Source organism: Mastacembelus armatus, chromosome 8, assembly GCF_900324485.2.
Source record: "Mastacembelus armatus chromosome 8, fMasArm1.2, whole genome shotgun sequence".
NCBI lineage: Eukaryota > Metazoa > Chordata > Actinopteri > Synbranchiformes > Mastacembelidae > Mastacembelus > Mastacembelus armatus.
In genome coordinates this window covers 7331854-7351163 of record NC_046640.1, presented here as the reverse complement: position 1 = coordinate 7351163, position 19310 = coordinate 7331854, and the positions used below count along the sequence as shown (strand labels likewise).

General features: G+C 40.7%; 2 protein-coding genes, 1 long non-coding RNA gene and 1 other non-coding gene across 4 annotated transcripts; 2 read left to right on the top strand and 2 right to left on the bottom strand.

Moving 5' to 3' along the window:
- Nucleotides 1–463: 463 nt before the first annotated feature.
- On the bottom strand, nucleotides 464–1965 carry LOC113140547 (pentraxin fusion protein-like). The gene is made up of 3 exons (XM_026324414.1): nucleotides 1905–1965; nucleotides 1157–1364; nucleotides 464–869 (listed from the first exon to the last, which is right to left on the bottom strand). Exons 1-3 carry the CDS (start codon nucleotides 1963–1965, stop codon nucleotides 464–466), a joined length of 675 nt encoding a protein of 224 aa, XP_026180199.1.
- Nucleotides 1850–1921, bottom strand: trnat-cgu (transfer RNA threonine (anticodon CGU)). Its single transcript has one exon. It is a non-coding gene; the product is annotated as a tRNA-Thr (tRNA).
- Nucleotides 1966–2421: 456 nt separating the features above from the next.
- On the top strand, nucleotides 2422–3819 carry LOC113140783 (uncharacterized). The gene is made up of 2 exons (XR_003296684.1): nucleotides 2422–2565; nucleotides 2936–3819. It is a non-coding gene; the product is annotated as an uncharacterized LOC113140783 (long non-coding RNA).
- Nucleotides 3820–6780: 2961 nt separating this feature from the next.
- On the top strand, nucleotides 6781–18995 carry LOC113140782 (polycomb protein suz12-B-like). Its single transcript, XM_026324780.2, has 16 exons — nucleotides 6781–7385; nucleotides 8097–8143; nucleotides 8290–8354; nucleotides 10921–10989; nucleotides 11342–11391; nucleotides 11505–11590; nucleotides 11742–11988; nucleotides 12796–12898; nucleotides 13019–13124; nucleotides 13464–13638; nucleotides 13748–13836; nucleotides 14018–14161; nucleotides 14409–14566; nucleotides 14688–14886; nucleotides 15282–15361; nucleotides 15633–18995. The coding sequence occupies exons 1-16, from the start codon at nucleotides 7220–7222 to the stop codon at nucleotides 16069–16071; spliced, it is 2223 nt and encodes a 740-aa protein (XP_026180565.1). The 5' UTR covers nucleotides 6781–7219; the 3' UTR covers nucleotides 16072–18995.
- The last annotated feature ends 315 nt before the right edge of the window (nucleotides 18996–19310 follow it).

Below are 19310 nucleotides of genomic sequence, written 5' to 3'. Positions count from 1 at the left end.
TTCAGATTATCAATGTCATATCACTAATCCAACCGTTTTATGTATGATACTTATCCTGTGAAGCTTCATGGATGGACCAGAGCCAATCCCAAATAACAGTGCAGGCAGCACACAGCCTGGACAGATCACTAGTCACGTCTTCATAGCATTAATTCCAAATGTGAGATGAAAATGATTTAGTGTATCCACCACACCCAAACATGTAAATAACTATTCCAATACAATTGTGTTTATGTTCATTAAGAGATGCAGTTTTACTGTGGTTTGACATTATGATGTAAAACATTCCATCACAACAGGTAATGCCAGCATAGATTTTATTGGACTGAAAAGAATCAGTTTGACCCTAATATGAAGTCAGGAATTCATTTATAAAATGTAATGACATTTAATCAACCGATCATCTTCTTGACATTATGATACTGATTACATTATTCCAGCATGTTGTGTGTGAGCACTGTATTTACAGCTCACGTTTAACAACATCTACTGCCCCATGAATATGAAGACGTGTGCTTTCCCAGTCAAAAATGTTTCCTGTTGTTACTCTCTTCCCAGAGGCCATGTCTTTGATGGTGGTGTCTGAGAGGACATAGTCCCACATATTCAAATCAGAGATCTCACCAACAAAACTCTGTTTGGCATCAAACTCGCCCACATAACTGTCTGGATCTTGTCCAAGGAGAACCTTCCCTTCGGGGCGGGTAGTGTGACCCTTCTTGTAGATTTTGGCCACACTTTTTCTGCCGTTCATGAAGAAGGCAGATGCACCTGAACTGGAATCCCAGGTCACACACAGGTGGCTCTCCAGGGGACCAAGACCAGGAACACTGAAGAGGACACCATCTCCAGCCAAGTAGAAAGACAATCTAAAGACACAGATATAAAATTCATTTTACAGCATGTTTCGAAATATGAGTAAGTATTGTAGTATTGTAAAAGGTACTGATTGCTGATTTCATCAGTACATTAGTTTCACTGTGGGACAATGTGAAATTATGTCTTCATAATATGGAAGTAGTATGGTGGTATTGTATAATGGTAGTACTGTATTGTTAGTATATGTATTAGACGTGAAGCATAATGTCAAAAAAAGATTTTCTCATCTTAAATCTTTAATACTACGTGAAATCCAGAACATCAGTGTGTTGTTTACCTGCCATCCAGTTCACGCCACACATTCAGCTCATCATATTCTCTGGTCCTGTACGCAAACAGGATGACCTCTCGCTCCCCACTGAGCTCTGTGGCCACACGCATACAGAGAGTGAAAGCGCTCAGGCTCAGGGGTTTTAGAGGGGTCATCTCAACATAACTGGTGCTCGTCTCAGTAGAGAAAACCAAGCTCTTGATGGATACACTTCCTGAGAAAAAGATTTTAACCAAGAAAATATACTGACCCATATTTTACATTCACTTTACATTTACATACATTACATACATAATTTTTTAATTTTTTTTTTAAACTCACTTTATAGTCAGGTCTCTGTTTGAGAATTACATCCTCAACCACAGAAGTGTTGACACTTAAATGCTGACTGTAGTGTTTAAATACGCCTAAAGCCAGTTTTAAATATGTAAATAAAACATAGCCAAAAGGTCACAGATAGGGTTTAGACTGGTGTATCAGAAACAAATTTCTTTAGTATATTTAGGGGTATTTTCAGACTGACTGAGCCTGTGCTGTACTCGGTTTGTTTATTCTTCAGTTATATGTTATATAAGTATAATGTGTGTGTATTATTGTATGTGTTGCATATATATGTATAAAGATATATACAATAACCTAGTAGCAATTTTAATGGTCAAAAGTAGGTCTATAAAAAAAAGAAGACAATTAACAACCAACAGGCACGGACGGGGTTCGAACCCGCGATCTTCGGTTTACGAGACCGACGCCTTACCACTTGGCCACCGCGCCTGACAGTTTAATTCCGCGACGGTGTGAGAATATGAAGGTGACATTGTGACTATGTTACCGCTTTTGAGGTGAGCTAATACCTGTCGAGTTCGATTTAACGTTAACCTAGTTGCCTAGTTGAAAAACGTACAAGCTCAAACTGTATCAGAAAGAAACACTATTTAGTTCAGAAAATGAGACTGTACGAAATTTATGGAAAATTTAGCTTGTGTTATCTGCGTATTTTCGATCTAATAGATAACGTACCGCATCAACGTGCAATATATAGGAGGTAATGAGATTTGACTCCATAAAATGAAAAAGCATCTTGATAGACTTGTTGAATTGAGCCGAATGCTCCAGTAGATAGCATTGCTGATTATGACATGTATTAGGCTCTGCTTTATTAGCTACATTATTCACAGTCTGTGAAGTTGTCTAAAACATTTCATGTCAAAATGAAGTTTGGCGTACTTTAATAATCAGACGTGAAGGGGAAAGGAAGTCCTGATGGAACACACCCGGAAGTACCTGAAGTGTTTTTCGTTTTAGCCCTAAAACATGGTGGCTGCGGATGTGATACGATGATGTGAAAGTTGTTTGTTGCTGTGTCGGATAGTGAGAAGATTGCGTGGTACTTGCGTGTTTCAGGAGAAACCAATGTGGTGAGAAACATGACTGATTTTTCAGTGATAGAGAAGAAATGCCTGGTAGCGAAGAGGCGTTAGCGTGCTAGCGGGTGAATGCTTCAATTTCTGGATATTTCTATGCAAAGCACATTATTTATCTAAACATATAACATCTACCCATGAAAGTACATGTAACGTTAGTACCAGTGATCTCGGTACTTGTTGTATTTGGATATAATAGTAAACTATAAAATTATTCCCATATTCTTAGAAACATAGGAACATCCAGTGAAGGTAAACGCTTCTGTGTCCTAATCTCTGAAGCTACTGCTACTTTCAGTGAAGGACCACACTGATCTTGAACTCTAGCATTGCTCAGTGCTGAAATCTCGTGTTCTTGTTCCAGTCTTTGACAGTCTGTCTGATCTGCAGCAGCTGAGCCTCCCTGTCTGCCTCACCATGCCACTGGTGGTAGATGCTATGTGGGCACTGTGGAGCATTGGAGCTGGCGTCTATGACTACTTCCACACAAGTGCCATGGAGGAGAGGATCCACACTCTGGAGAATGTCCTTTCTATCCACCAGTTTGTGATCACAGCCTTGTCAGTAGGTCTCATCCTGCTCATGGCGTACATACTATGGCAAAAACACTAGACCCACGCTGGCTTGGGTGACCACTTGATGACCTTCCTTTGCAGGATATCTTGTGATACCCAGGGTAGTTTCCATCCAGATGTCAGCCTCATACAGCTGCTCACACTTGAAGATCAAGCATGTTCAGTTATGTTCTGGATGTCCCAAATGAGGCCAGAAACACTCATGGGCAACTAACTCAAGCAAAGAACTCGGCCTCTAAAAGCTTTTTGGGTAGTGGGTGTTTGGCCTGTCTGTCTGTCTCTATGTTTTCTATTGTTATACTTACCTGAGACAGCGTCTTCAGACTGTTGTCCACATTAATACGACTCATAGTAGCTTCTCAAAGCCACTTTGCACTTGTTTGTCAAGCTTGAAGGACTTTGTTGTCTAGAAAACCCCTCTTGAGATGATGCCGTTGATTTAAAGACCTTCCCCGCGTGTAACGAGGGTTCAAGGTGTTTTGTTACTGCTGGTGCCGAAAGCTTTTTCTGAAAAGCTGAGACACTTTAGAATTTCAAATTTTTGAACTGTTACAGAAGCCGAGTACAAATATGTTCCCTAGTACTGTTTTAACCCCCCTAACACAAGTTCACAACGTATTTACCTCAAAATTTATTCTTGTATTTACGAATTAAACATGTTTTTATTGCTCTTTTTTTTTTTATCTCATCAGTTTTTCTTGTAGTGCTTATTAATTTCGGTAAGACCATTAACCTGAGATTTGGACCTAATTATTCTGATATCATCTGTCCATCTTGAGATAACAAATGGTGGTCAAAAATGTAACCTTATAATCTCTAATTACAACCAGTGCCTCCATTCCCACAAAAGGAGTCTAATAAACATGTAAGATTAAATAACCCTGGTCAGTAATACAACAGGACAGATTTACAGCTACATGTGAGGCAGATACAGATACTTATGATCTGTGAAAGTTACATACTGTATGTATTACTATACAGTAATTTTTATGATTTGTAAAATGTTTAAATTACTGTTACTCAATTATGATATTTGCCCTTGGATACACTACTAAGACTGTTTTAAGAATTCGATTATGTCTTATATGGATTCAAAATAATAAGTATATATATTAAAAACATACAAATCTGTGTTTTCACAACACCAGTAAGTCAAACTGACCCCTGGTTCATCCTCACTGCTGATCCGGCTCTTAGGATATTAAGCTAAAAAAGGAAATATGATAAATATGTTGTGATCTTGAGACAATTATTATCAATGAAGGATATTTTCTGTTTTCATAACTCATCACTTTTTGTGGGCAACCATTTCCCACTAAAGACTTCATCCAGCTGCACTATAGACGTTCAGGGGTGAAGTGTAAAGTTAGCGAGCGAACAGTGGTTATAACATGCAGTCATTTTAATATCAAAGTTTTTATAAAAACTCTCAAATGCCTTCAGCTGTGTGGTTTGTAAGCATCCTGGTTCCAAGTGAGCAACATGAGGCAAAATGATTGGAGATATGGGACAGTGGAAGTTAGTCTTTTTTATTTAGTGTCTAATGTGTGTGTGTGTGTGTTTACAATTTAACCAGTACTGTCCATACTGTGTGATCCAAGTTTCCTTGTGTTCTACTTATTTACTGTTAAACATGTGATGTAGATTTAATCATGTACTGGGCACTTTTTTGCTGTTTGACCTGCTTACTGTCTGGACTTTGTTGCCAGCGTACTGTACGCACTATTGTATGCTGCTCTGAGAAACCACTACATTGGCTACTGCTAAAGGGAATATGGTTGAATAATAAATCATAATTTAAGTAAGAGCTGTTCTTTTTCCCACTTTTTTGTGTTTGAATTGTGACCTTTGTTCACAATAGAACGTGGAAAACATATGAAATGTTTAAACTAAGAATATGTACCATCAAAAAATATTGCAGCTAATTAGTTTCATCAGCAACATGTCAGAAACACAGAATAATGTTCCTCAACGTAAAATTGCAAAGAGTTTAAATATATCATCAAAAGATTCAGAGAATCTGGGGAAGTCTGTGAAAGGGACAAGGCTGAAACACAAGACTGGGTCCTCAGATGGCACTGCATTAAAAACAGTCATGATTCTGTGATGGACATCACTGCATGGGCTCAGGAACACTTCCAGAAATCACTGTCTGTGAACACAGTTCACTTTGCCATCCAGAAATGCAGGTTAAAGCTCTATCATGCAAAGAAGAAGCCAAACATGTAAAATGGTCTGTGGCAAAGTGGAAAATTGTTCTGTGGTCAGACAAATCAAAATTTCTTCATTCTTTTTGGCAAACATGGTGTCCTCTGGATTCAAGAGGTGAGGAACCTTCCAGCTCGTTACCAAAAGCCTGCAACAAAATATGATGTCTGAAGGGTCTTGGTTGTCCAGGTGAAGTTATCTAAAAGCAGAGTCATGGCAACTGGACTTCATGTTGTTAAGTCAAGGGACAGGAAAATCAACAAGAGGTCTCAGAGAACTGGGTCAGCAACAAACTGGATCAGAATCAGATACAAACTGACAGAGGGAGTAGTGGGTAACTTCATAAGGAGCAACCAGGAAAACCCTAGTGCCAAAAGGCAGCACTGTCAGAAGGTGTCCAAAATAAGGGAAGGACCAGGGAGCCAGAAGGGCAACTAAATAAAAGTGTGGGACCAGATGTTGGCTGAGATCATGATAGTTGCTCTCTTCTCTGTCACAGTATGACACAGTATGACTTTCTCATGTGTGCCAGATTGTCTGTCCATGCAGTGTTGAGCTTTCCAGCTATTTCTGAAATCAACCTGAACCTGCTATTGGATCAGCCCTGTCTGCTACCTGCCCCCTGCCAGTAATGTACTTTATCTCCTGGTTCTGACCCCTGGAAAAGGATAAACTGCTTCTGTCTCTGGTTTGCTATTCTGATTAGTTGCCCTGTTATTCTGGTGTCCTGGCTCTGACTTTGGGCATTGATAACTTGAGCTAAGTCTCTGCTCTAATCTGACTACCTGCCTGTTACTAATTGAGAATATTGTCTTTTCCTAAGCCTAGTAGCTACCTCTGCCTGTGGAACACCTCCCTGGTGTCAGCACCTTCTTATGACTCAACCACACATTATACAGAAAGGTGGGCTAAAGCATGTGACTTTTCATTTGCAGGTCTTTTGGGAAACACATCAAGCAAAATATATGGAGACATGGCTAAGTATTTCCCAGAAAGTAGCTGAGCGCATGCATAGATAGATAGATAGATAGATAGATAGATAGATAGATAGATAGATAGATAGATAGATAGATAGATAGATAGATAGATAGATAGATAGATAGATAGATAGATAGATAGATAGATAGATAGCCTATATTTTTTGTGCAATGTCACTCCAGTCCCGTAGATGGCAGTAATGCGCCGACAAAACGCTAATAGGCATCAAAGAAGGAGAAACAAGCGACAGAAGAAGAAGAGCGATAATAATAATAATAATAATAATAATTTATTATTAGCTACTATAGCTTATTTAAAATATTGATGACCGGATGACGCCTGTATTATTTTGTGCTGACGTTTCTTCTCTGTTACCGCTGGTCCAGCTCGCTGTCGGCGATGGAAATGTGAATTTTGGTGGAATTAAAGCCACAAACCCACAGAAACCTCGTGTCCCTTCACTGTGTAATCACAGACGATTTGACAGCTGCCGTTCCACCCGCTCAGGTCAGGGCGCCGAGCCGTGCTGGCGTTTAGCCGGGGTTGTTGCTAACTGGCTAAGGAAGTTAGCCGGCTAGCTAGCGAAGCGCGTCAGCTACCCGGAGGCTGCTCTCTTGTTTCGCGCATTTCAAGCCTCCTCACCGACCTCTGAGGCTGCCGATCGGGACGGGAATGAAAACGGCGGATTGTAGCTTCACTAATGTCAAATATTAAAGAGTGAAACTTAGAGAAACCGCGTTTAAAATGAAGAGTCGACACTGTTCCTCATAAGCGGCTGGTTTTCTTCCAACGCTGCTCTTTTGTTTTGACAAAGGAAGAGGACCTGAGTTTCTTTCTCTGATTTTGGTGGGGAGCCAGTTCCTTTGGCCTTTTTTGTTGTTTTGGCAATGGCTCCACATAAGCACAGCTCCTCAGGTGGGAGCCACCCGGTGAGTTTTGGTCATGGAGGAAAAGCCAACGGGTTATACCAATCCTCTGCGATGGCTGCAGCCAAGAAACCCAGCATGCAACTAATCCAAGCCGACCACGAGTTGTTCCTGCAGGCCTTTGAGAGTGAGTCTCTGCTGTCACCAAGTCACTTTTTCACAGAAAGCAACACTAGAGTTTAATTTAGGGTCACATGGAGCTTTCTGGAGAAAGCTCATGTGAACATAGCTGCAGAAACCGATCACTTTACAGCTTAAGTTGCTCAAATTCTCATCGACGAGCCCTGCCCTTCTTCAGACTTGAATTTGGTTTGGTGGTTTGGTCTATTTTCTGTTAATTTCACGTAATGCGGTTTTGTCTTACTTCATACTTTTGTTATATAGCTCGTTGTAGCTGCAGGTTGTGTCTTGGGAATTTACAAGGTGAAATAAAAAAAAAAAAAAAGTTTTGGTACCAGAGACGATCTGTTATTCTTGTTAGCCACGCGTTTAACTGTCTCCAAGCACACCTGCAACAGGGGGTTGTGTTTAGTAGTTACTGTGCAGTCAGTTATATCTCTGTTAGTCTATGCACTAACCAAAACAGACAAAACCAAATTTACTTGACTACAAACTGATGCATTCAAAGTCAAAGCTGAAATAGAAAGATGCAGAGAAAGTTTTTTTTTTATTATTATTTGATGACATACATGATTTAGTTTTCATTCATTAAGTGATTGTTGTCGTCACTTAAATTAACATTTTAAATCCTTACAAGCTAAATAAAAAAAAAAAAGCATTATGAGCCCAGTTCACACAGAGAGAGCGATGTGCTGATGGTGTAACTGTTTATTCACAGAACCAACCCAAATCTACCGGTTCCTCCGCACCAGGAACTTGATTGCAGTGAGTGTTGCCTTTTTCTGTATCTACTGGCATGATAACCTTGACAGTCTGAGATAAGAGGAAACATTTCTGTACCTCTTGGCATTTTGAAGTAGAACTTTACCACCTATTTTTTCTTCTTTAACCCTCTCCTTGTCACGTTACAGCCCATATTCTTGCACAGGACACTCACCTACATGTCCCACAGAAACTCAAGGATTAACGTCAAAAGGTAAAAAACTTTTTCAGTTCTTCCCTTGTTATTGTGATGATAATGAACATCGTGTGTTTGCCAAAGTTGTGTGTTCTTTGAAAACTTTAAGGCATAAGGGATCTCTTGTGTTATGGATTACTTTAGTTCTCTTCTGTTTCTGGAAGTTTCATGATCGCATGTTGGATTGTTTCTCTTAGAAAGCAGCTCAGGTGTTATCGTGAGTGAAAGTTAACCGACATGTCGGCTGCTGTCAGTAGAGGCCGGTTGGATCAGTTTACAGCTGAGATGGATTTTTTCAGTTAGGAAGCTTTGCATACAGACGCTACACAAAAGAGAGGTCCTGTTGGTACACAGGGGGCTGCTTGTGGTTCAGTCTGCGATGAAGGTGTGTCTTAAAACACAGAGGGGCCCTGTCAGGTGTTGTCATGTGAAGCTGCGAGTTGTTTATTGTGTATTAAGACTGTATAACTATTTAAAAATGGTGCATGCTGTTTCTCCCATTAGCAGCCAAACTCTGACTGTCTTAACTAATATTTTTGTCAGTTCAGCACAGTTTTTCAGAAATGTTCTTGCAGAGAGCTCTATGTTCTGACTTTGACTTTTGTAGAGGCATGTACTATATTGTCACAAAAGTAAGGTAAACTACTACTGCCCTTCTTATGTTGACACTGATATAGAAAGGGTTGCAATGATATTCTTCTATGTTGCTAATGAATCAGTGGTTTCAGTCCTTATTTGGACATGAGCTCACCAGAATCTCATTTGTCTTCTTTGAGATACAGAATTTCTGTTCAGTGCTGTGGACTTGCTCAAGGATTAACAATGGCATCTATTATTGTGTGTGTTATTTCTGATTTGAAGTGAAGTTAGCGAACAAGGTGACGTGTAAGCTCAGTTTCACTTTCTGCTGCACTCGTCCATACTTCTGTCACATGAAATGCTGCTTGTGATTTGGAGTGGAAAAATCCCACACGTGGCCACTCCACAGTTGTAACTGTTGATAGAAAATGAATAACTGTAAAACAGAAATGAAACAAATAGATGGTGGATTTCAACAATGCTGCCAGCCAGGCTTTAAGTGTCCTTATAAAGCCTCTGTGGACTGACTTGACAGTGTGCGATGAAAATGTCTGAGCAGTATACGGTTTCCATCTTGTGCAATCTCTTTGAAAGTGTTTTTCTTTTTTTTTAAATGGGCCATTGGCCTGTCATACATATGTTAAAGCTGAAGTCTTTTGATGTTTTATGTATGTACCTCAAAGAAAATTAAAGTAAAAGGCAACTAGCTGACAGAATCACATCTGCAGACCTTGAAAAGACGTAAAAAGTACAGATTTTAGTTTCTTTAAAAAAAGCCTTAAATGTATTAAAAAGGTTTATATTTAATTTACAAATCTTCAGCATCATTCTTTTAGCCTGCCATCTATATTCTGCTCTTTATGCAGGTCCTGGTCATGTTTAGTGATCATTCATTAATTACATTATGTTAGGAAATCATCAGCTAGGAAGTGCTGATAAATATTCATATCAACAAATGCATGCATTTGATAAATACAGTTTTTTGGCAAGTGTACGAAAAGCCATTACTGGTTTTCACTTCGACCAGTATTACTGTAAAATAGGTATTACATATGATTCTGGTATAAAAATGCCTTAAATGTTGCATAAACCCAGGTCCAGTATCAATCATTTTCTCCTGAAGAACAGTAAAAAAAGGTATTTCTCTTACACAGTAATGTAACAAAAATAAATTTTTGAATTTGTTTAACTTGTTTATGCCTAGTTTAACTTGACGTTGCATGTACCTGGTTGATACAGTGCACTGATGGATGCGTTTGCATTGCGTTACAGTAAAACCTGTGCCAGGATGGTCCGGTATTGTTTTGCAGCAGCCAGCACCGTGGTCTGACTGAAATGAATGAGGCTGCACTTTATGATGTAGTATTTGCACAGATCCTCTCAGCCTCACAGGTGTTTTCACTTACTCTGGCTCATTAGGCCTCTGCTCAGGTTGAAGTTGGACAGAGCTTCGATTTATGTGCAGACACCCAACTCTGTGTTTTAATGGGTGCACCCTACAACCGTGCAGACACACTGCTTATTCAAGCCAGGTGTGCATGCTTTCAATGTAATTTCCCTTGAGCACATGAAACTTCTACTGGCTTGACTTGACAGCTTTTGTGGCATGTACACCAACTATCACATCTACTAACAGCATCTTTGGTACAGACTAATAAACATGCCAAGGATGAATTAGTACATTTTCTGTACAGTCTTTCCTAACACATTTTCACGGTTGATATCGATTAAACATTGTGCCTACTCCCTCACCTATTGTTTGCATACACAAGGAAAATGTTTTAGCCACTAGTGACTCCTGTGATTAATGTAGCACAGCCCAGATTAGCTTAAAGGTGGCTTGTGTAAAATGTCTTCCATAGTACAGCGATGTTACTAAGTGGACTGAATCTGTAGAAGAAATGAAGTTCACTCTCACGGTTTATCTCTGCCATGATCTGACTGTAGGTCTGGACTGGGTGGTGGTTGTTATGGTTGCTAACTAGTGCTTTGTCTGCACACACAGGAAAAGCTTCAAGGTTGACAATCTGCTGTTCAAAGTGGAAAAGATGAGGGGCGAACAGGAGACGCACAGGTAAACAGTTGGTTTCCATAAAGATGAGTGTCTCATGTTGGTTTATGTTGTTTCTTCAGTATTTCATCTTTTTAGGATGCAGGAGCTTGTACCAAATTCTTCACAATTTTTGATACAGTCTGTTTTATAGTTTTTAAGAAAAGGCAATGTCCTATGAATGGAAAGCCTCAGTGAATATCAGCAAGGATGCTTTAATTGGTATTTTCCATCTAAATCTACTATAATACTTTATTTTTTACTGCTTCTGCAAAATAGTCAGAATAATGTACCTGATGAAGTAACCTTAACATCGAGTAGATAAGTGATGTCAGGATATCAAAGAAATATTTGAGTTTCTTCTGATTTCCCACAGCTTGGCCTCTAACCTGCAGCTCACGTTTACTGGTTTCTTTCATAAAGCTGGTAAGTCTGTCCTCAGCAGCTGTCCTTTGGCTTTTTTTTAGTCAAGTCAATGTTTTTACTGGCTCCGTGGCAGCTATGGGAAGTCTTATCCAGGTTTGTGCTGTTGTTTTCAGGAAAGCCATCTCAGGACTGTGAGAATGAGCAGAACTCTGTTTCTCTGGAGGTGCTGCTGGTCAAAGTCTGCCACAAGAAAAGGAAGGTGTGTGATGATGATATTTCATTTTCTGTGACATCAACATTTAGATGACTTTCATGTTTTCATCTGCCATGCCTTGTTTTTGTCACACTTTTATGTAATTTTTAGGTTTTAGTGAAACACTGCTGAAATGTTTTCTTCCTTTCCTGCCTAGGATGTAAGCTGTCCGGTGAAGCAGGTCCCTACAGGGAAAAAACAGGTTCCTCTGAACCCAGATATGAGCGCTGGAGTCCAGGCCAAGCCAGGCTCCTTTCCTTCCTTGATAGTCCCCAGTAGTGAATTTGAACCCAACAACTCTCACATGGTCAAGTCTTACTCATTACTCTTCAGAGTATCAAGGCCTGGACACCCCCGAACACAAATCAACGGTCTGACCAACGGAGAAAATCACCACAACAGAGGTGAGTAGAACTTTTCAGTGTAATAGCACTGGCTGCTGAACACACACACACACACAGACACAGACACACACACACATCATGATCTTTAAAGAATTATTCATTTATTTTAAGATGGGTCTTTTGACTTTAATCTCTATAACAATTATATTGGTTCTCACAACATTAACTGTCCATTGTGACATTTTAACAGAAATTTGAGAGGTCAAAAAACACTAGATTTGAGAAATGTATTTGGACGTGAGGCCAAAGGTCAAAGATGCAATTTGAATTTTCTGGATATGAAACTAGCAGCAGCTAAAAAGCAAATCACTCTGCTCTTTCCACCCTCCCTCTTCCTCACCACCCAGCCTTTCACCTACCCCCTCATCATGTTTGCTCTCTCAGCTAGTGCCAGAAATGAGAAACTTGGTGTGAGAGGAGGAGCAGAGCAGTAACATTTCATTTACTGTGAGCTCCTGCTCCTGATCTTTACCTTCTCTGAAGACTTACCCTGTTCTGAAACTTGTGTGTATGTCTGTACTGTGGTCAGGCTGTTCAGTTAGTCTGGGGACATCTCAACATTAAGAGATGTTTTGGAGCATAGAGCATTAAGAAGCAATAGAACCTTTTTTTGTTATATATGTATATAGTCCAAAAAGACAAACAGTGAAGTGACTTCTGAATTTTCGATTAGCACACTGATGATATATCATAATATTTATGAAACTTTAACTTAGGGATTCAAATGACATTTCAGCTTCTTAGGGCTGATTCTAACCTTCCTCAGTCTTGTCTTCTGGAGAAAATACACATCACTGTGTGTTTCAGATTTTACAGAGGAAGTGGTAAACAGGAAGAGGAGGAGCTCCTCTCTAAGGGAGGAGGGTGAAACTACATTTGTGGCTCAGATGACTGTCTTTGATAAAAACAGGTGACACTTGCACAACCTCTCACAATCTGACACTCACAAACTGTTTTATCACACATGAAAATGTGGTGTTATAATATCTATCTGACAGAAATGAGAAATGAATGTTGTGCTTGCGTGCAGACGTCTGCAGCTGTTGGATGGGGAGTATGAGGTGTCTATGCAGGAGACAGAGGAGTGTCCCGTCAATAAGAAGAGGGCAACCTGGGAGACCATCCTGGATGGAAAGGTTTGTGTGCATGACAAAATTGTGAAGTAGAAAGAACAAACTCTCCAAGCCTCCACACTAAAGGTCTTTCAATATCAAATATTAAAAAAAAAAAAACACTTCAGGAGAAGTGTTTGTGTCACTAATATGCATTTGATTGATTAAAGGTTAAATCTGTGTTCCTCCACCTATCTAGTCCATATATCATTGAGTGAATAATCGGAGTTTACAACACCAAATATTGGGCATCTCCATGAACAAATAAAAGCCCATGACCTGACCTCAGACAGAGAATAGAATAAGATAACAAAACAGAGAATCAGCTAACATAGTCAAACCATACACACTCTCTTTCTGTAGCGTCTACCTCCATTTGAGAATTTCTCTCAGGGTCCCACCCTGCAGTTCACCCTGCGCTGGACCAGTGACTCCTCTGATCACTCCACTGCCCCCGTGGCTAAACCTCTGGCCACCCGCAACTCTGAGACCAATCAGGACACCAGACCCAGCACCCTGAGAGCCACTCACACACTGGGTGAGCAAGAAACAACAGCACAGACTGTTTTTTATTGATCAGTCTGTTTCCACCTGTTGATTAGCTCTGTTAAATGTGAGGCAATCTGTATTTCTCTTCTGGGCTGCAGCTGTTAAAGAATCTGTAAACACTGACATGCAAACTCGACGAGAAGTCGTCTCTGCTGAACCTCGACAGAAACTACGCATCTTCTACCAGGTCAGTCTCACAGGGTAACTGCACCTGCACAGCATGTCGTCATGTAGGGGTGAGATGGTATAGATAACAGCACATTTTGTGCAGATTTCCTTCAAAGACAGAACGGTTTTGACAGTAGTTGTCATCTCAAGATGTTTTTCACTTCCTATGTTTGCTGCACACATAATCTCTTTCTATCCAGTTCCAGTACAACAACAACACTCGGCAGCAGACAGAGGCCAGAGACGACCTCCACTGTCCCTGGTGTACTCTCAACTGCAGGAAACTCTACAGTCTCGTCAAACACCTCAAACTGTCCCACTCCCGCTTCATATTCAACTACGTGGTGAGACAGACACACCTATAACAAACCAGTATATTTTAAAAGTGTTCTGAGCCAGCGAAAAACTACAGGCTGAAAACAGAGCTGAAATTATAATATGTTCCTGTCAGTGACTTGAAAAATCAGAGTTGGCAAACAATGATGGTTATGGATAAAAATAAAATCTTATAGGATTCCACTGCACTTATGTAGCTTTGTCATTTTTAATGGTATTATTTTATTTATTTATTTATTTTCTGGTCTGTGGCAGCCCCATCCTAAAGGAGCAAAGATCGAGGTGTCCATAAACGAGTGCTATGATGGTTCGTATGCAGGAAACCCTCAGGACATCCACAGCCAGCCAGGCTTTGCCTTCAGCAGGAACGGACCTGTCAAAAGGACCGTTGTTACCCACGTTGTGGTCTGCAGGTACCACAGATATTTATGCTTTATTTTGACCTATTGAGCTTTTCTAGAGCCGTATTTACTAACAAGAATGACAAAAGTTTCAGAAGATAAACCTACTGTCCTCTCTCCCTCCTCTGTCCAGACCCAAGAGGACGAAGCCAAGTCTGTCTGAGTTTCTAGAGTCTGAGGATGGTGATCGCGAGCAGCAGAGGACGTACATCAGTGGACACAACCGGCTCTACTTCCACAGCGACAGCTGCCTACCACTCCGGCCTCAAGAGATGGAAGTGGACAGTGAGGACGAGAGGGACCCTGACTGGCTCAAAGAGAAAACCATCAAGGTTGGTCGACAGCTGAACAAACGAGAGACACTCCACCGACTTTACAGTTTACTAGTTACTAGTCTAGTTTACTTGTCATTGCTAGTTGTACTTTACCTATTCAAAACTGTTGTGTGATAATGTTTGGAGGAGGTGTGTCTATGAAAAAACCCCGGATGGTTGTCACAGTGATGTTATTGTGCTTATGTCAGTTTGGGCTGAGCCAATAATAAATTGAGTACCCTTTTAAAAAAATAAATAAATAACTTAAACAGCAGGAATGACCAATGGAGAAATCAGCTAATGCTGTTGGGTTCCTGTGTTTTTCTTCCTCATTAAGCTTGCTTTAAAACCTTATTCCTCATTATAATGAAACCCATCGTGTCTAAACTCTGACTACTCTGCTCCCACTGCAGCAAATCGAGGATTTCACTGACGTCAATGAGGGGGAGAAGGAGATCATGAAGCTGTGGAACCTGCACGTCATGAAGCACGGGTGCGTAAGAAGCAGGAATGGAGTTCAGTAACGTTTGATTGATTTGAACTTTAGTACGGATTTATCAGCTCTTCAGACCTGCTTTGAAATTTAACTTCTGCCAGAGCAACAAATTCTTGAGGCCAACCTTCCCATAGTGCAGCTTACAATCTTTATAGTTAACTAGAAATAATATAATAGTGAAACCGTGGCATCTATTTTCACAGAAAAATGGGAATTTAATATTCAAACAATACAATTTGCTTAACTTGCCCGTCTTCTCTCCTTCCAGCTTCATAGCAGACAACCAGATGAACGAGGCCTGCCTGCTGTTTGCGGAATATCACGGCGCCCGCATCGTCAAGCACAACCTCTGCCGTAACTTCCTGTTGCACCTGATCAGCATGCACGACTTCAACCTGATCGGCACGCTGACCATCAACCAGGCCATGGCTCGACTCCGCCTCATCCAGACCCAGGATGTTCAGAAAGACAAAGACGGGGAGGGCGAGGAGGAAGAGGAGGAGGAAGAGGACTGGGAGACAGCTGTGGAGTCTCAGCCGGAGCCGGATCCTGATCCCGATCTATCTGAATATAAACCCTGTGGTGAGGAGACTAGCAACTGCTACCTGGAGAGTGAAGGCAACCCACAGGAGGAGGGTGGAGGAGCAGGAATGGATCGAGCGTACACCAAGCAGAAACTGTCTGGTTCTGCTTCAGTTTTAAACTGACTACTAAATTAGAGAGCCACAAAGATCCCAAACAGGACCTGAGTTTGGAAAATCAAGGCTGCAGGCCGGAATCAGCAAAAAGGCGACAGACAAACAGTTGTTAAAACACACACATTACTGCAGGGATTATGTTTTCAAAGGGCAGGTTATATCAGAAACAAGATGAACTTTAATTCATGGAAGTCGTTTGTTCTTTGTTTTTCCCATCACACTTCAGAGTTTTTCATTTCACAACATGTGAAATTGAGGAGTGTAGAAAACTTGAAGCTTAGAATCATGATTTTCTCTTTTTTCACATCGTGTCATGATGGAAACTGTAGCTGTGCCATGGTCTTAGCTCTGTTAGCTGTCCTCAGACATATGGTCCTTTCCATTCTAGCCCAGCAAGTTTATTAGCAACAAAACTGTGGAATAAGCACAAAACAAATTCAGCCCCTATTCTGCATTTGTAGGAACAGTTCTGAGTTGAGAAGATTGATGAGAAGTTATTGTTGGTAACAAATCTATGCCCTTTTGTTGAAAAATGTAAATGTTTTAAAACTTCAAAAATCTGTCAATTCACTTTAAACAGCCCAGAGATAATGGTGGGAATTTCTGTTCGAAATCAGACCTGACTGTGCTGATCATTTTTCTCTGTGTTTAGAAGGTTGATGCCAGACATTAGACAGTGGCACCTAATCCTGTGAAGATTCATCTCACACTCTCTGATATATAGATTCCATTGGGTATTTTATCGGGTTGCCCCTGAAACCCCAAATCCTCCTCTGCACATACTCGTCTGACCACCGTTCAGACTCATTTTGTGCTCGCTCCATGGTTTTCCTTTTTAAACTTGGAGTTGGGTCATTTTTGTCTTCCTCAGTGTGAAGCACCAATCAGTGACCTATCACATACACTCAGCGTCACCAAAGGTTTTCTTTTCTTACTGAGGGTGTTTTCGTCACCGTTATGGGTCACTGATATGTGATCAGGTCTCAAGTGGAACGCTTTCAGGTTTCTGATTATGTCTCCAGGTGTCTGATAAGGTGTCCAGGGCTCTTACTGGTTCTCTGGGTGTCTCATCTTCTCTCCAGGTGTCAAATCGGTTTTCTGATTAGGCCATGAAGCCTCTGATGAGGTCTCCATGCCTGTCCAACAGCGATGTATATGGTCTCTGCTATTACAAAACCAGCACTAGGCCTCAACAGGCAACTTGATTTCCTGGCTTTGTGAACTCTGCTGCAGTTTCTCTGGATTATAATTCTCCACTAGTGTATTTTGCTATTATGTTGTTCATTTTTCTGAGTGCTAAATACAAACCCACACCTGCGATAAGAATCCTGAATCCGATGTTTACATACCATGCACCCAACCTGAGGGCTCTTCTTCTGTAACTGGGATAACATGCACAGAGAAATAAACAGGATTCACCAAAAGAGAAAAAAAAAACAGATCTGAACTGGGACACTAGTGTGCATGCATACGTATTCCAGTACAGTCCATACTAATGGTGCTAGATTTTAAAACACTTGCTGGAAACTTGATGTGTGTCTGCTTATTTCTTACAGCGTTCTGTACTGCTGGGATTCAGTGTTTTCCTCCCTTTCTGCTCATCATCAGCTCAGCCCAGCAGACAGACAGTAAACTGTTGCCTGACGTGTTCGGCTTCTTTTCAAATCCTCAGTTCAAATCCTGAATTTATTTTGACAGATCGGTGATGCTCAACTTATTCTGAAGGCTCTGAGAAATGCAGACACCTTTTACCAAATCTGATGTGTTGTGGGTCGGGCACTTGTTTAGTGTAGGCAGAGAAACCTGGATTGTCTTAATTCAGGATACAGGTTCAGTTACTGTTCAGTCCACAGTGAATAAATTGAGTAGTTACTGATTACAGTTACATTTATCTGTGTGCTGCTTCCAGTTTCTTCACTGTGAGAAACTGCTGCTTATTATGAACAGAGTCCTCCCCGGGTTTTGGTCTCACACACACACACACACACACACACAAGCTGTAAACTGCCGAGCTACGTTTTCACTAATGAAAATAAAGGCCACATGTTCAATGGAGGATGAACGGGAAGCAGTGCACAGGTTAAAGCACCAATATTAATCGAGGCTGAAAAGGTTTTCCATTACTTATTTATTACTTCCTGTGTGTCATTTCTGGGCTGTTTTGCTTTATTTTTCCTGCTGCCGCGTCTGTCCACTGCACCTGTCATGTACATAAGACTAAAATGATGTGTAATAAATTAGTTTTTGAATATGATTATTTGTGAACCTGAACACCATCCAGGAAATTTTGTTAGTTTCTTAGTTTAAAAACCAAAGGAGATGTATTTGCTGCAGAGTTCTCCACTCTTGTTCTGTGACTCCTGTTAATTTTGTTGTTTTAAGTGAAAGCAATGTCTGCAAAACATCTCTAAACCATCTGCTTTTATCTTCAGAAGATTTGAAAGCTTGAGACAAAAGAGAAGAACACAGTCCAGATCCTGATCCTTTGTTTTGTTTGTTTTACTGCTTGAAACATATCTTCTGCAGTAAGAGTGGCCAGCTGTTGGGACTGGCACCGATGTGGAAACATCTGGAGGTTGGATGGAGATTAACTTGTAACTTCTCATACTGTGGCCCTGCTCTTTTAAAAAAAAAAAAAAAAAAGAAAAAAAAAAAAGAAAAGCTTTACATCAATCAAAAGTCTGATGGTGACAGATCCAGAAAACTGGGCTGTTTGGGTTCATGTTTGACATGCAGAGCACTTTTTGTTTTCTGTAGAGCCCGCTGTAGACTTTCAGGGTGTTCTTTTTTTCCGTTCACATGAGACCAGCAGCATTTTGCACAAGATGTGAGGAGCCATGTCAAGAAAACAAGACAATGTAAAACCAGCTTGATGTTGTGAACTTGAGTCAGAATGGTTTTCTATTAAAAGAATTGTTTTGTATGATTGTCAACCATGTGGTGTGTTTCTTTCAGCAACATTGCATTTCTTGCACATACAAGCAAACTGTAGTGTTTTGATCACATTTACTTTCTTAGAACATGTCCCTGCTTAAACCAGTCTACCTGACACTGGTCTGGGTGCTTTGTACTTATCAGTTGCGTGCACCTGTGTAGCCTTGGTTTATAATATTGGTGGGGCAGTGGTTTATCCTGTGGCCTCACAGCAAGAAGGTTCTGGGTTTGAATCATGTTCAAGCCTCCCAGTGTCTGTTTCTCCAGGTGCTCTGGTTTCCTCCCACAGTCCAGAGACATGCAGTTTGTGTTTA

Excerpts from the sequence above, each read along its gene's own strand:
- LOC113140782 (XM_026324780.2), top strand. The coding sequence starts at position 7,220 with ATGGCTCCACATAAGCACAGCTCCTCAGGTGGGAGCCACCCGGTGAGT. Across the intron at positions 8,355-10,920 it reads TCAAGGATTAACGTCAAAAG|GAAAAGCTTCAAGGTTGACA; the intron begins GTAAAAAACTTT and ends CTGCACACACAG. Across the intron at positions 15,362-15,632 it reads CTGCACGTCATGAAGCACGG|CTTCATAGCAGACAACCAGA; the intron begins GTGCGTAAGAAG and ends CTCTCCTTCCAG.
- LOC113140547 (XM_026324414.1), bottom strand. The coding sequence starts at position 1,965 with ATGTCACCTTCATATTCTCACACCGTCGCGGAATTAAACTGTCAGGCG. Across the intron at positions 1,365-1,904 it reads TCAGGCGCGGTGGCCAAGTG|GAAGTGTATCCATCAAGAGC; the intron begins GTAAGGCGTCGG and ends TCTTTTTCTCAG. Across the intron at positions 870-1,156 it reads TGGCGTGAACTGGATGGCAG|ATTGTCTTTCTACTTGGCTG; the intron begins GTAAACAACACA and ends CTGTGTCTTTAG.